At 44.1% G+C, this 16,754-nt stretch overlaps 1 protein-coding gene across 1 annotated transcript in view; it reads right to left on the bottom strand.

Moving 5' to 3' along the window:
• Nucleotides 1-16,754, bottom strand: part of rxfp1 (relaxin family peptide receptor 1) — a 173,643-nt gene that overhangs the window by 46,877 nt on the left and 110,012 nt on the right. Inside the window, 3 exon segments of the mRNA XM_070862488.1 lie at nucleotides 123-194; nucleotides 12,166-12,237; nucleotides 13,231-13,302. Of these exon segments, the coding sequence (XP_070718589.1) occupies nucleotides 123-194; nucleotides 12,166-12,237; nucleotides 13,231-13,302 (216 nt within the window).

Raw genomic sequence — 16,754 nt, 5'->3', positions numbered from 1 at the left:
AACTTGTACAAAGCAGTCATTTTTCCTTTTCAGCAATATGAATAAGAAAGAATATCATTCTAAATTTTAGACTGCAAAGTGTGAAATAGAAAGTATATAAAAGTAAGTAATAATGGAATTACAATTGTAGGAGTTCTCCAAGATGCTTAAAAAGATGGTGCGGCATTTCTTGAATCCTGTTGAAAGACAAGTCCCTGCAGAAACACACAAAAGGGTCATTCAGTTGCAGCAAAATATAACAAGACATGTCAGAAAGAAACCCAGAGAATCTATGTAGAACATCAGCTGTGAATTCAGTCTACTTTCCAGTGAACAGAAGTGCAACTTTCACCTGCCACAGATCCAAGTGTGAGATTGGCATTACACCATCAGGGGAGGGCAGCAGCAGCCAAGTCCATGGCACCATGGGTGGCTCTGCTGCACAGGAGGGCAGGAAAAAGAGTGGGGGAGCTATAGTGATAGGGGTTTCAATTGTAAGGGGAATAGATAGATGTTGCCTCCCTGGTGCAAGGGTCAAGGATGTCTCGGAGCGAGTACAGGGCATTCTGAAAAGGGAGGGTGAACAACCAGTTGGCGTGGTGCATATAGGTACCAACGATATAGGTAAAAAAACGGGATGAGGTCCTACAAGACGTATTTAGGGAGCTAGGAGCTAAATTAAAAAGTAGGACCTCAAAAGTAGTAATCTCAGGATTGCTACCAGTGCCATGTGCTAGTCAGACTAGGAATCGCAGGATAGCTCAGATAAATACATGGTTTGAGGAGTTGCGCACAAGGGAGGGATTCAAATTCCTGGGACATTGGAACCGGTTCTGGGGGAGGTGGGACCAGCACAAACCGGACGGTCTGCACCTGGGCAGGACCGGAACCAATGTCTTAGGGGGAGTGTTTGCTAGTGCTGTTGGGGAGGAGTTAAACTAATATGGCAGGGGGATGGGAACCTATGCAGGGAGACAGAGGGAAGTAGAATGGGGACAGAAGCAAAAGATAGAAAGAAGAAAAGTAAAAGTGGAGGGAAGAGAAACCTAAGGCAAAAAGCAAAAAGGGCCACATTACACCAAAATTCTAAAGGGGCAAAGTGTGTTAGAAAGACAAGCCTGAAGGCTCTGTGCCTCAATACGAGGAGTATTCGGAATAAGGTGGACGAATTAACTGCACAGATAGCAGTTAACGGGTATGATGTAATTGGCATCACGGAGACATAGCTCCAGGGTGACCAAGGTTGGGAACTCAACATCCAGGGATATTCAACATTTAAGAAGGATAGACAGAAAGGAAAAGGAGGCAGGGTGGCATTACTGGTTAAAGAGGAAATTAATGCAATAATAAGAAAGGGCATTAGCTTGGATAATGTGGAATCGATATGGGTGGAGCTACGGAATACCAAGGGGCAGAAAACACTAGTGGGAGTTGTGTACAGACCACCAAACAGTAGTAGTAAGGTTGGGGACAGCATCAAACAAGAAATTAGGGATGCATGCAATAAGGGTACAGCAGTTATCATGGGTGACTTTAATCTACATAGTGATTGGGCTAACCAAACTGGTAGCAATGCGGAGGAGGATTTCCTGGAGTGTACTAGGGATGGTTTTCTAGACCAATATGTCGAGGAACCAACGAAAGAGCTGGCCATCCTAGACTGGGTGATGTGTAATGAGAAAGGACTAATTAACAATCTTGTTGTGCGAGGCCCCTTGGGGAAGTGTGACCATAACATGGTAGAATTCTTTATTAGGATGGAGAGTGACACAGTTAATTCAGAAACTAGGGTCCTGAACTTAAGGAAAGGTAACTTTGATAATTTGAGGCATGAATTGGCTAGAATAGACTGGTGAATGATACTTAAAGGGTTGATGGTGAAAAGGCAATATAAAACATTTAAAGATGAACTTCAGCAATTGTACATCCCTGTCTGGAGTACAAATAAAACGGGGAAGGTGGCTCAACCATGGCTAACAAGGGAAATTAAGGATAGTGTTAAATCCAAGGCAGAGGCAAATAAATTGGCCAGAAAAAGCAACAAACCTGAGGACTGGGAGAAATTTAGAATTCAGCAAAGGAGGATACAGAGTTTAATTATGAGGGGGAAAATAGAGTACGAGAAGAAGCTTGCTGGGAACATAAAAACTGACAGCAAAAACTTCTATAGATATGTGAAGAGAAAAAGATTAGTGAAGACAAACGTAGGTCCCTTGCAGTCGGATTCAGGTGAATTTATAATGGGGAACAATGAAATGGCAGACCAATTGAACAAATACTTTGGTTCTGTCTTCACAAAGGAAGACACAAATAACCTTCCAGAAGTACAAGGGGACCGAGGGTCTAGTGAGAAGGAGGAACTGAAGGATATCCTTATTGTCATGTATCTCACACTACTGTATATAACTGTATCTTACCATGCTATACATGACTGTAACTGGATATGACCTGTAACCATAAGCATACTTTACCACCAGGGGTGCACTTGCAGGAGACACTGCATACCTGTTCCACACAGGTATATAAAGGCAGGTCTCAGGCAAGTGTGGCACTCGAGAGCTGTGAAATAAAGATGCAGGTACAGAGTGATCTTGACTTCAGCATGTACCTCATGTAAGTCTGTACTGCAGGGTCAGGACTTTACAGTGGCGACGAGTTACGGGATCACAGAATCCACAGAATGGCGACCAATGGCTCAGATGAGAAATACAATGCTGGAGACAATTGGGAGGACTTTATAGAAAGGCTCCAGCAAAGCTTTGTAACCAAAGACTGGTTGGGCAACGATAAGGCAGAAGAGAGAAGAGCCCATCTCTTGACCAGCTGTGGCTCGAATACATACGCCTTAATGAGGGATCTGCTGGCACCCGAGAAACCAGCAAGCAAGTCGTTTGAGGAGCTGAGCACACTGATGAGAGACCACCTGAAGCCAGCGAGCAGTCTACACATGGCCAGACACAGGTTCTACAACTACAGATGCTGTGTGGGCCAGAGCATACCCGACTTTGTGGTGGAACTTCAGAGGCTGGCTAGTTTATGTGAGTTCTCCGATGAACTAAGGAGAGAAGTACTGAGAGACTTTTTTATTGAAGGAATAGGCCATGCAGGCATATTTCGAAAGCTTACAGAGACCAAGAACTTGATCCTAGAGGCAGCAGCACTGGTTGCACAGACATTCTTGGCAGGAGAAGAAGAAACGAGGTTGATCTATACTGCGGGTACGACAACTAACGAAACATTGGAACAAGGGGTTCACAGCGTGAAACAAGCCACTACCCCCACACACACAGACAAAGGCAGGAGAGCAGGCCTTCAACAGCAGGCAGTGGCGCCAGAAGCCATCAAGGGCCACATGAACGGCCGTTCACACGTCATCAACCCACAATGCGAGCAATCAACTACAGACTGAGAGAAGCTCAAGAGAGATCAGCCAGATGCAGCTCATCCTTTGGAAACAATGGAAGCGGTCTGTGCTGGAAATGTGGGGGAAAACACTCAACAAGGGAGTGTCGATTTCAGCATGCTGTTTGCAGAAACTACAACTATACAGGGCATTTGGCTCACGTGCAGAAAAACAGCAGCTCGGCTGGTATACGAATCGGAAGGGTCGGAGAGCGGACCAGAAGACGGTGGGGACAGTGCCCAGGACACCGAAGTACAGCGGGTCAACACAATCAGTGTCCATTGTTCTTACAACAAGACGCCTCCAATAATGATGAGGGTCCTACTCAATGGGATACCCGTCAACATGGAACTGGACACGGGAGCTAGTCAATCTCTCATGAGCGTCCAACAATTTAAACAGCTGTGGGCGCACAAAAGCAACAGACCAAAACTCTCAAGGATCGACAGCAAACTAAGGACCTATACCAAAGAAATCATCCCAGTTCTTGACAGCGCCATGCTCTCAGTCACACACAAAGGGACGGTGAACCGACTTCCCCTGTGGATTGTCCCCGGAGACCTCCCAGCACTGTTGGTGAGAACCTGGCTGGCAAAACTAAATTGGAAATGGGATGATGTTCACGCCATGTCGTGAGAGGAACGGACCTCCTGCTCAACAGTTCTAAGTCGTTTTGAACATCTCTTTCAGCCAGGTGTGGGCACCTTCAAAGGGGCCAAAGTTAAAATCTACATCACACAGGATGCCACACCGGTCCGTCACAAGGCTAGAGCTGTGCCTTATGTGATGAGGGAAAAGATTGAACACGAACTGGACTGGCTTCTGCGGGAAGGCATTATCTCACCCGTGGAGTTTCGCGACTGGGCAAGTCCCATCATCCCCGTCATGAAGCCTGATGGATCCGTACGAATCTGTGGGGATTACAAGTCTACCATAAACAGAGTCTCCCTACAGGACCAATACACGCTGCCCAGAACGGAGGACCTATTTGCCACATTGGCTGGAGGTAAACTTTTCTCGAAACTAGATCTCACATCTACATATATGACGCAAGAACTGACCGAAGAGTCTAAGCTACTCACCACCATCAACACACATCGAGGCCTTTTTATGTACAATCGATGCCCATTCGGCATCAGGTCAGCAGCTGCTATATTCCAGCGCAACATGGAGAGTCTGCTCAAGTCCATCCCGGGGACGGTTGTGTTTCAAGATGACATACTCATCACGGGCATGGACACCGACTCCCATCTCCGCAATTTGGAGGAAGTACTAAGTCGATTGGATCGGGTAGGCCTAAGAGTTAAGAAATCCAAGTGTCTGTTTCTCGCACCCGAGGTTGAATTTTTGGACAGAAGGATTGCCGCTGATGGAATCCGCTCAACAGAATCCAAAACCGAAGCAATTCGTCTGGCACCCAGGCCCCGGAATGTCTCGGAACTGCGCGCCTTTCTCGGGCTACTCAATTACTTTGGGAACTTTATGCAGAACTTGAACACGCTGCTGGAGCCTCTCCACGTGCTACTCAGAAAGGGGTGCGATTGGTTTTGGGGGGACGCCCAAGAACGTGCCTTCAATAAGGCACGCAACCTTCTATGTTCCAGCAGTGTTTTAGCCTTTTTTGACCCAGGTAAAAAGCTAGTTCTTACATGTGATGCGTCAGCGTACAGGGTCGGGTGCGTTTTACAGCATGTCAATGAATCGGGTAAATTACAACCCATTGCTTATGCCTCCAGGTCACTTTCGCGGGCGGAGCGCGGGTACGGTATGGTTGAGAAGGAGGCGCTCGCGTGCGTGTACGGTGTCAAAAAGATACACCAATACCTTTTCGGAGCCAAGTTCACATTAGAAACCGACCACAAACCCCTCATGTCCCTGCTATCCAAGTGCAAGGCAATAAACGCCAACGCCTCGGCGCGCATTCAGCGGTGGGCACTCATGCTGGCGTCTTACGACTACACAATAAGGCACAGACCAGGTGCCTGGCAGGCTACCCCTGGCGACCACGGAAGGGTCTGATGAACAGGACTGTGAGATGGTCATGGCAATCAATGCCTTTGAATCCACAGGTTCGCCCATGATGGCTCGCCAAATCAGAGCCTGGACGACCAGCGACCCCACGTTATCCTTAGTCAAAAGATATGTTTTAACTGGTGACTGGGCAGAGGCTTGCTATGCCTGCCCCGAGGAGATCAAACCTTTCCATAGGCGCATGCATGAACTATCACTATAGGCAGACTGCCTGATGTGGGGCAGCTGAATAGTTATGCCCCTGCGAGGCAGGGAGGCATTTGTCCGGGAGCTCCACCGCGAGCACCCGAGGATCGTCCTTATGAAGGCCATAGCCAGATCCCACGTCTGGTGGCCTGGCATTGACGCAGACTTGGAGCTCTGCGTCCGGTGGTACACCATTTGTGCCCAACTCAGTAATGCCCCCAGGGAGGCCCCTCTAATCCCCTGGCCCTGGCCCACCAAACCGTGATCGCGGGTGCATGTAGACTATGCGGGCCCATTCATGGGTAAAATGTTCCTGGTAGTTGTCGATGCGTTTTCAAAGTGGATCGAGTGCACCATTTTAAACTCGAGCATCACCTCCACCACTGTGGAGAGCCTTCGAACCATGTTTGCAACGCACGGAATTCCTGACATATTGGTCAGTGATAATGGTCCGTGCTTCACCAGCGCAGAATTTCAAGATTTTATAGTTGACCACGGCATAAATCATGTTAAGACGGCACCGTTCAAGCTGGCCTCCAATGGCCAGGCGGAGGGAGCAGTGCAAATCGTTAAACAAGGCATGCTAAAAATCCAAGGTCCCACGCTGCAGAGCCACCTGTCACGACTACTGCTGGCATACAGATCTCGTCCACATTCATTGACTGGGGTTCCCCCCGCGCAACTATTGATGAAAAGGACCTTAAAGACTAGGCTCTCATTAATCCTCCCAGACATGCATGAAATTGTTGAGGTAAAGCACCGGAAGCTAACTGAGTACCATAACCGAAATTCGAGGGGGAGGTGGAATGAGATAGGGGACAAAATGTTTGTGCTAAACTACAGCAGGGGTCCCAAATGACTTGCAGAGACAGTAACAGGCAAGGAAGGAAACAGGCTACTGGTTGTACAAATGGACAATGGCCAAACCTGCCGGAGGCATGTAGACCAAGTCAAAAGTAGATTCACCAACAACATTGCAGAACCAGAGGCAGACTACAATGTGGAACTCACACCACACCTGGTGGACAGACAGAGGGAACAACCTGAGGAAAGGGCAGTCTCAACAGACAGTCCAGGCGAGATACCAGCAATCAGATTGAACGAAACAGACAGCCCAGGCGAGATACCAACAATCACACCGAAAGAAAAACAGGCACCAAGACAAACAACTGAACCACAACTAAGACGTTCCACGTGAGAGCGTAGACCACCTGAGAGACTGAATCTATAAAGACAATAAGACCTTGGGGGAGGGTGATGTCATGTATCTCACACTACTATATATAACTGTATCTTACCATGCTATACATGACTGTAACTAGATATGACCTGTAACCACAAGCATACTTAACACCAGGGGTGCACTTGCAGGAGACACTGCATACCTGTTCCACACAGGTATATAAAGGCAGGACTCAGGCAAGTGTGGCACTCGAGCGCTGTGAAATAAAGGTGCAGGTCCAGAGTGACCTTGACTTCAGCATGTGCCTCGTGTAAGTCTGTACTGCAGGGTTAAGACTTTACACTTATTCGGCGGGAAATTGTGTTAGGGAAATTGATAGGATTGAAGGCCGATAAATCCCTGGGGTCTGATAGTCTGCATCCCAGAGTACTTAAGGAAGTGGCCCTAGAAATAGTGGATGCATTGGTGATCATTTTTCAACACTCTATCGACTCTGGATCAGTTCCTATGGACTGGAGGGTAGCTAATGTAACACCACTTTTTAAAAATGGAGGGAGAGAGAAAGCTGGTAATTATAGACCGGTTAGCCTGACATCAGTAGTGGGGAAAAAGTTGGAATCAATTATTAAGGATGAAATAGCAGTGCATTTGGAAAGCAGTGACAGGATTGGTCCAAGTCAGCATGGATTTATGAAGGGGAAATCATGCTTGACAAATCTTCTGGAATTTTTTGAGGATGTAACTAGTAGAGTAGACAAGGGAGAACCAGTGGATGTGGTATATTTGGACTTTCAAAAGGCTTTTGACAAGGTCCCACACAAGAGATTGGTGTGCAAAATCAAAGCACATGGTATTGGGGGTAATATACTGATGTGGATAGAGAACTGGTTGGCAGACAGGAAGCAGAGAGTCAGGATAAATGGGTCCTTTTCAGAATGGCAGGCAGTGACTAGTGGAGTGCCGCAGGGCTCAGTGCTGTGACCCCAGCTATTTACAATATACATCAATGATTTGGTTGAAGGAATTGAGTGTAATATCTCCAGGTTTGCAGATGACACTAAACTGGGTGGCGGTGTGAGCTGTGAGGTGGATGCTCGTAGGCTGCACGGTGACTTGGACAGGTTAGGTGAGTGGGCAAATGCATGGCAGATGCAGTATAATGTGGATAAATGTGAGGTTATCCACTTTGGGGGCAAAAACGCGAAGACAGAATATTATCTGAATGGCCGCAGATTAGGAAAAGGGGAGCTGCAACGAGACCTGGGTGTCATGGTTCATCAGTCATTGAAAGTTGGCACACAGGTACAACAGGTGGTGAAGAAGGCAAATGGTATGTTGGCCTTCATAGCTAGGGGATTTGAGTATAGGAGCAGGGAGGTCTTACTGCAGTTGTACAGGGCCTTGTTGAGGCCTCACCTGGAATATTGTGTTCAGTTTTGGTCTCCTAATCTGAGGAAGGACATTCTTGCTATTGAGGGAGTGCAGCGAAGGTTCACCAGACTGATTCCCGGGATGGTAGGACTGACATATGAGGAGAGACTGGATCAACTGGGCCTTTATACATTGGAGTTTAGAAGGATGAGAGGGGATCTCATAGAAACATATAAGATTCTGACGGGACGGGACAGGTTAGATGCGGGTAGAATGTTCCCGATGTTAGGGAAGTCCAGAACCAGGGGATACAGTCTTAGGATAAGGGGTAGGCCAATTAGGACTGAGATGAGGAGAAACTTCTTCACTCAGAGAGTTTGATAACCTGTAGAATTCCCTGCCGCAGAGAGTTGTTGATGCCAGTTCATTGGATATATTCAAGAGGGAGTTAGATATGGCCCTTACGACTCAGGGGATCAAGGGGTATAGAGAGAAAACAGGAAAGGGAATGATCAGCCATGAACTCATTGAATGGCGGTGCAGACTCGAAGGGCTGAATGGCCTACTCCTGCATCTATTTTCTATGTTTCTATGTTTGTATTCCTATTATCTTCCTATAAATAAGTTTTAAAACCAAGATTAAACAAAAAAATCTGTTTTCCATCATTTAGAAGGTTTTTTCCCCCTTTTAGTTTTCCTCATACCCATTGGCAAGTGAACAGGCAGATGATCTGCTCATGTGTTTCTATCTGACCCACGTTGTGATACACAGGATGACAGGAGTGGCATGATTTGATTTTTCAGTCTATTCTAGAGCACAAGTATTTTGCCTCTATGTGTCAACTCCCCAAGATGTTGGGAAATCATTGTGTCGATAAAAATATTAACTCACCTGTGACACAGTAGATAAATGTGATATTCCTCTATGCCATCTTGCATCAATTTTTTAAAAATCGCATAACTTGATGGATTCTTTAGAATATTAGTTATAGTGATGTATTCTATCAACTGGGTACTTAAATAGAATTTCAAATTTATATGGCCAATTTTTATGAATGGTAACGTTAATGTTTTAATCTTTGGATTGCTAGTGGTCTTTGAGATTTCTAGGCTTCTGTGGCGAGCTAGTATTTTATTTTTTTTTAAATCACACCATGATGATAAAACGAGTTATCATTCCAATAATAATGCTAGTCAGATGTCAGAAGTAGCTTTTTTAATATTAACCTTGAACTTCTAAAGTAAGCATTTAAAATTCATTACTTTTTTATCGATTTTTTTTTCTGCTTGCTCCTTCCCTTCCGCATTTTCCCTCAAGGGCTCAATTTCGGCCGAGCCTGTTTTTCGGCGCACTTACTGGAGTTGCGCCGCTTATTTATGCTCCCAGATACGGCGAAAAAAAATGTTGGAATTTTGGCCGCTGTCTGACCTCTTCACTGTAGTCGTGCAGCGTGGCCAGTAGTTCTGCGCTGGAAAATGTGCTGGGACATCTGCTCATGCGCAGTGGTGATTCGTGATGTCCGCACATGCGTAGTAGCGCGCAACAACAGTCCCAATTGTTGATTTTTTGGTGGAGCCACCCTTGGAAGAATACTACAGAGAAACTGGGGTAACAGCTGTTAGAAGTGCTGGACGTGGGATGATGTAAGTTGTGTAGATCTGCTTACAATACTTCATTTTCTTTTGTTATGATGAACATTCTACAAAATTTTAGATTTTCTCTGTAAATGTTTGCCCTGTACCTGCCACCACTTTTTTAAAAGACTAAGATTGTATTCTCAGCTTTTAACTTGCAATTAATTAATTGTAGATAAAATAATTTCAAAGTATTAAGATACAGGTGGCCGAGTGGACTCCCGGTGCGATCGATCCCTTAGTGCTCCTGCCTGCCGGTGATTTCTAAGAGATTGATAGCACCGGGAGGCCACTCGGCCAGGGCTGGGGGCGGGCAGGAGAACTGATAGTGCTCCTACCTGCCAGTGATTTCTATCAGTTCTTCTGCCTACCCCTAGCCCTGGCCGAGTGGCCTCCCGCAGCGGCCCGCTGCCTTCCCAGGCCGAGTTTGAAGATAAAGGTAGGACTTCAATTTTTTATTTCTTATTGAATTGTTAGTACTTTTTGTTTGCAAACATTGCTAAGGGTAAGGCTTGGGGTTGGTTTAGTTGCAGGTCATCTCCGCTTCCCGCCCCTATTCCAGGCCGAATGGCCTCCGATGTACCTACCTGTGCGGATTTCTTTAACTCTCCGCAAGGGTTTTCTGAAGTGGCCACATACAATAACTATTAGCTGGCCAAAGTTGCCTAAATGAGCAGAACTGGAGTAGGTGGCGGGTAACGGCCCCTTTTGAGAAAAAAAAACCTAACCTAAAAAAAATCGTAACTACCTGAGTTACACTGGTGCAAATTGATTGGGGAAACTGGGGATTTTTAAGTTACGCCAGAAAAATCAGGTTACTCCAAAAAAAAAACAGAGCAACTACTGGCCAAAATTGAGCCCCTTTGTCTCCATCCTCTCCTATTTTTATCATTTAAATTTTGCTTGTTTATTTTTAAGTAATATATTTTAAGGATAAATTTCCAACTTTGTGCCCTGGCTGGGAAGTTAAATAAATAGACAGGCTCTGCTGGAGACTGGGTTCCCACTGGCCAAGAAGTTGGAAAACTACCTCATTTTTTTCTAAAACATATTTTCTCATTCTATAAATATTTAAATTCTTAACATTTTTCCATTGCCCGTCCTGAAAATGATAGTCCAGGCACTATTTTCTTAAGCCAGTCATGGCTGAGGACTTTAAAAATTGACCTGGCAATGGCATTTTCAATGTACTTCTGAGTACAATATTAGGCTTTCGGGTGCTCTGGCAGCTCGATTGATGTCTACTTCTCGGCATCACTAAAACAGTTAATCGTGACCTGAGGGTTAATTAACAACAGATGGTGAAGATGATACCAGATTTATCAACATTGAATGTTGGGATAATGCAAAATCATTCTCAGGGTAGTGAATTATCCCTTGAGCCTGTTGGGCAAGTGGATTAGAAACTTCTACACCTTTAAAATAATTTCAAATAATGATATAGATAAAGGTTGGTGATGCTCATGACCCAATCAGTGAATAAAGTCATATGACATCGTTAGCATTATTCGTGGACCTGAACTTCTCACCCAAGGGGAAATTTTAACTCCATCCAACAGGCGTCAATCGGGCAGAATGGGAGTTAAAATCCAAACAAATACATGTGTGGTTCCAGGATGTACAGAGAACGCCAAAACTACTTTAACGGCCTAATGAGCCGTGGATGCTCCACTCAGTAAAACTTGGGCAAGAAGTGGAGGCCTTTGTGGGTAAGTGCAAATGTTCCTCCCGCTCCACAAAGAAAGTTTGGGCCACTGCCACCCTGGGCTCTCCCCATTTCCGTGTTTACCAAACCCTGCCGCATCCCCTTCTCCCAAAATCGCTGGCCAAAATCTGGAATGCTGCCTTTAGATGCCCGTTTTGGGCAGGCAGTTCTTCGCATCTATGTTAATGAGGCTTGGCTATTAATATGGACCAGGGCACTTGCAGCATTTCCCAGGAGGCGGGCATGTACATTCCGCTGCCCAACCCCCTGGATGTTATAATTCCCTTTTAATACTTCTCATATTTCAGGAGATCAATATGTGGCACACATTATATCTCTAAATGTTCAGTCACAGGTTCCCCACCACTTTTTCAACTCCTTAACAAAATAGCTTTTCCCCACGCAGCTAACTTCGACTGGAGAAAAATGCAGTTAATGCCATAGACTTTCTCAAGATGACTTAAATGCACTGGAGAAATGTTTGGAGGAAAGCAAGACAGATGGTTTTCCCCTGACCTTAAAATGGACTGTTCCATTATCATAAGACATTCATCCTATTGGTTTAGCAGAGGACTGGCAAACCAGAGAACTTACAATGAGTCTAGCCATTGCTCCCGTTTCATCAAATTTACAATTTAATACACATTTCCTTTCAGTCCATGAAAAACTTACAGTTCTCCTAGCCTCTGTAATGGCACAAAAGCGCTTTCATGTATAGAGCTGATTTTATTTCTGCGGAGTACCCTGAAAAGAATGTAAATATTAGACTGGTGAATGTATGGATATGTTACTAATTTACTGCATCAGTTACCTGGCTTAATTCTTATCAGATTGTAATTTTTCTTGTGAATCCACAATGACCAAAAACAGAAAATGGTAGAAATCAGCAACACAAGGATTAAAAAAGGGTTAATGTTTGGGCTATCTCTCCCAGTTTTGCTGAAGAGCTAAACCCAATAGGTTAATCTGTCTTTTTTGTGTATGTCCAGCATTTTCTATTTTTATTTTAGGTTTTCACTTTTTTTATATGTTACATTTCAAAATATTTGCCAATATAAATAAATCCATCAATTGCAACAATAAATTCTAATCTTTGATGAAAGTGAATAAAATGGCAATTGCCACAATTAGTTGTGAGCTTAGGGCAGGAGATAAAAGTTTACAGTTCTCAGTTTTCTTCCAAACAAATCACACTACTGTTATGCAACAAGATGGATTAGAATTCAGAAGGAAAATGGAAATGCCAATAAAGAGATTTAGCAGTAAGCTATAGATTAAAATATATCAAAACACAGTGTAGGGTCCATTTTAAAAATAAGAGTACTGTAAAAAGATGAAAATAAAGGCTGTGGCAGCAATGAAAGAGATGAATATATCATTAGCCTTTGTCATTTTATGGAGTAATGAAGGAATGCAGCGGAAGATACCACAGAGTGGTTTTATTCCTCGGATCACAGCTCATTCTAACTTAGTACAGCTGGGACAGGGAACAACTGGAGAAGGGCTGATAGTTCTACCAGTGAAATGAGATTTTGAAAGTTTGATTGTTTTAGGATGGTTCATGCGAATAAATTGTTTGTTATCTTGAAGCAATTGAATATTAAAGAACTGAATTCAGAAACTAAAGCTTAATGAAACAAGATGAAAGTTTAGTGAGAAACCATGAAACAATTTGCATGAGGTATGTGGGAAGCTGTTTGAATGAAAACGGTAGATTTCTATGAACTTTTTACTTACAGCACAGTTAACTGGGTGCAGTACGTAAAAGTACCATTCTTCACAGTTTCAATTTGGTTGCCTTCAAAATCCCTAGAATGAAGATTAGGTAAAATCTATTACAAATTAACTGAATTTAGAGAGTTTTATTACACACTCCTTAAGCATGTCTCACATTTTCTCCAAGGTATTTAGAAATAAAAAGAACCGAAAGTAGCAATGGTTTGCAACATTGTTTCTCACATTATAATAGTGACTACACTCCAAAAGTACTTCATTGGCTGGAAAGTGCTTTTGAGACATCCGGTGGTCATGAAAGGTGCTATATAAATGCAAGTCTTTCTTTTTTCCTAATCCATAATCCCAGTCTAGTCTGGGAAATATGGATAGAATTATTCATTTGTGACTTAGTCAAAGGCTTACAAACCAATTTGCCTGAGAGCTAAACATGTGCCATCATCAAACCACGAGCTTTAGGGCCCCTATTTTCCACTTGCTGGATTTTTGGCGCCCGCACATGTTACCGGATGTTTTTTTGTGTACGTTTGCGGCAGAAAAAAAAGTTGGGATTTTCGGCAAATATTTGAATTTGGCGCTGCGCTCTCCGAAGTTAGTCTGAGGGGGTGGAGCTTCAAGTCTGCACTAAAACTCTGGTCATGCGCGAAAAGCTGAGGTTGCCAGGGTAACCAGAGATGCTGAAGCAAGCTGAAGTCCGCTCCCCTGAAAAGCCTGCTACCCCACCGCTGCCAAAAGGGCCACAAAGGACCTTTCCTCCCGCTGGACCAGCTGCCATCGCTCCCCCGGCTGGACCCGCTGTAATCCCGGGCCGAATGGCCCTCCCACTCCCGAACTTCAACTCGTGGGGGGGGGGAGAGGGCCATTCAGCCCGGGATTGCAGTGGGTCCAGCGAAGGGGGAGCAGGCGGGCGGGGCAGTCCATTTGGCCCGGGATTGCAGCAGGAGGAGCAGTCCTTTTGGCCCGGTAATCTTCTTTCATTGCTCCAAAAAGAGTTCCCTGTGAAAACAAAAGTATTATATTTTGTATTCTTATTGCCTCGCTCCTGTCCTCTTGTGCGCCACGCCGATTCCTTAACTTAACACATGTTTTTCGTGGTGCTATTGACCAGTGTGCAGAAAAAAAATCGTGGACGGCCAAAATCGGTAAAAGGGCCAGAAACTGTGTGCAAATCAGTTTCCAATCAGACCTGCGCCCAAAAATGTTGCGTACAAAAAACTGGTACTGACAGTCGCTGTCAGTGTACAAACTTTGAACAAAATTGCAAAATCATGATTACTCAAAAAAAATCAGCAGTCACCAAAGAAATGGCACCCAATGGTGGCGAAAATAGAGCCCAAAGAAAGTTGTGATATCCAAGTTTGTCAAAGCTCCTAAAATTTTAACATAGCTGGCAGGTGGAAAGCCGCAACTAACGGCAATGGTGACGTTTTAACCTAGTATTCAAACAAATACACACAAAGCAATGGTCCCAATTAGCAAACGATAATTAGGAGTTGACAATAATTGGCTGATGCAGATAGTTTAATCCAAATGAAGTTACTAACTTAAAACTGTAACAAAACCCAATTATTCACCATTTTATTATCCTGATATTCGGTAATAGTAGCAACTACAAGTTATAATGCTTACAATTCCTGGTTGCTTCACTGCATAAGTAATATTAATACAGTCAAATCTTAAAGACACTGATTAAATTGGCTAATAAAAGAAATGCTTGGATTATTACTTCGATGTAATTATTATTTTGTAACTTAAAAGAAAATAGCATCATGCAGATCAGGCAGATGGAAAATTGTGGGAGGCAACTGCAAGGCAGGAATGGTGGCACACTGCACTCCTCTCTCCTCTTTCTTCCTTGTTGGCTGAGCACCATCACATTTTCACCCTCTTAAAGTAGCACTTGTTCATTTAACCCTTTAATGTTCTCTGTAATTAAGCTGCAGGGTAGAGGGCGCTACAACTTGGCATTTTTCACTATGGGTCCCCAAGTTCCCTCACAGCAATTATTTTCATGCACAGCCCTAACACCCCTTCCTCCACTCAACAGCCTCATACTTCCACATCTCTTATTTTAACTCTCCATGCCACTTAGCACAAAACCTAACTAGTTTTACCCTCAGTTATTCTACCTTTTTGCAGAGAAAATTGGTGCACAATTCCTTCCAAAGACAGGCCACTTTTAAACACATACTTCAAAGAGAAGTCTATGGAGCTAGTGGGGAGGCACTCAGCTTTTGTTATGGGAGATAGCAAGGTTGATGGCATCTGGCAGGTGCACACCTACACAGTTGCCCTGTCATCTCTGTGAAGCACCACACTGCCACAACCTTCCACCTCCTTCTCTGTCTCTTTAATTGCAATGATGAGAGCTCACCCATTCTTAGTTTATACCTTCCTTTCTTGCAGATCCACCAAAGCAATGGATGGTACAGGAGGAGGAAGGTGATGATGATGTTGAAGACGGGGAAGTGGAGGATGAGGATCAAGCCACGCAGGAGTTGCAAATGTTTTCTATAGCTGTCTCTCAGGACCACAGAATGTGCCAGGCCTGTGGTGATCCGGCAGGCAAATCGTGGGAGAGCTGGAGAATCGCAAGGAAACTCAGGGGAAATTGTTTAACTAAGGAAGTTGGGCCAACATCGTTCCAGCAGGGTAAATGTGGCAGAATTGGTGAGGAAATTTACTCTGTCTCCAAGATCTGTTAGTACGAGCAACTTGAAATATATGAAAATTAATGGGAACATGGATTTAAACCTTATTTGTGGCCCCTGAAATACCATTGGTCACAGCTTAAAGACAAAAAAACTTGCTACGTGCTTATTCATAATAACAGAAACAAGTATCTATTATAAAAAAAAAGCTTTCATTTATTGAACTTTATTGCCATTCATTGTAAGTCATGGCACTATCCAGCCATTTGTACGTAGTTACAATGGCTCATTGGTAGATGATGTTTCAAGCCTGTGTTTTTAAAGAGGCACAATTTGTTTTTTTAAGTATTCAGAAGATCACAAAATGTTTATGTAAATTGGCAACTGCAGTGGTCCCGTTATTGAGCTCTGAGGCACCTCATTAAGAACATCTCTCCGCCCCCCCCCTCCAATGACATAATTCTCCAATAAGTATTGATTGGCAAAGATTTTGTTTAAAAATAACGGTGGCTGAATGATGCACATTGTTATTAATGTGCAGGTCGGCCAGCAACTTGTGATGAGGATGAGATACCACATGAATTGTGAATTGCCACAGGTTGCTGGCCGATTTGCGCCTTCCATCGTTAGCTTTGGGAAAACAGCATCTCGCCCTTAATCTCCCCACGATTAATTGCCCATTAAAGTCGCCGCAGTATATTAAATCTAGTATTAACTCCGTAAGTATCGATTTAACGATGTGATAATTAATAATGACTGGCAATCAACTGCTGTTGCCCAGAAAGTTTTTTTATTCGTTCATGGGATGTGGCCGTCACTGGCAAGGCCAGCATTTATTGCCCATTCCTATTTGCCCTTGAGAAGGTGGTAGTGAGT

Source organism: Pristiophorus japonicus, chromosome 2, assembly GCF_044704955.1.
Source record: "Pristiophorus japonicus isolate sPriJap1 chromosome 2, sPriJap1.hap1, whole genome shotgun sequence".
In the NCBI taxonomy this organism is placed as follows: domain Eukaryota; kingdom Metazoa; phylum Chordata; class Chondrichthyes; family Pristiophoridae; genus Pristiophorus; species Pristiophorus japonicus.
Note: the sequence above shows the minus strand (reverse complement) of the source record. Positions and strands in the feature narration are given on the sequence as shown.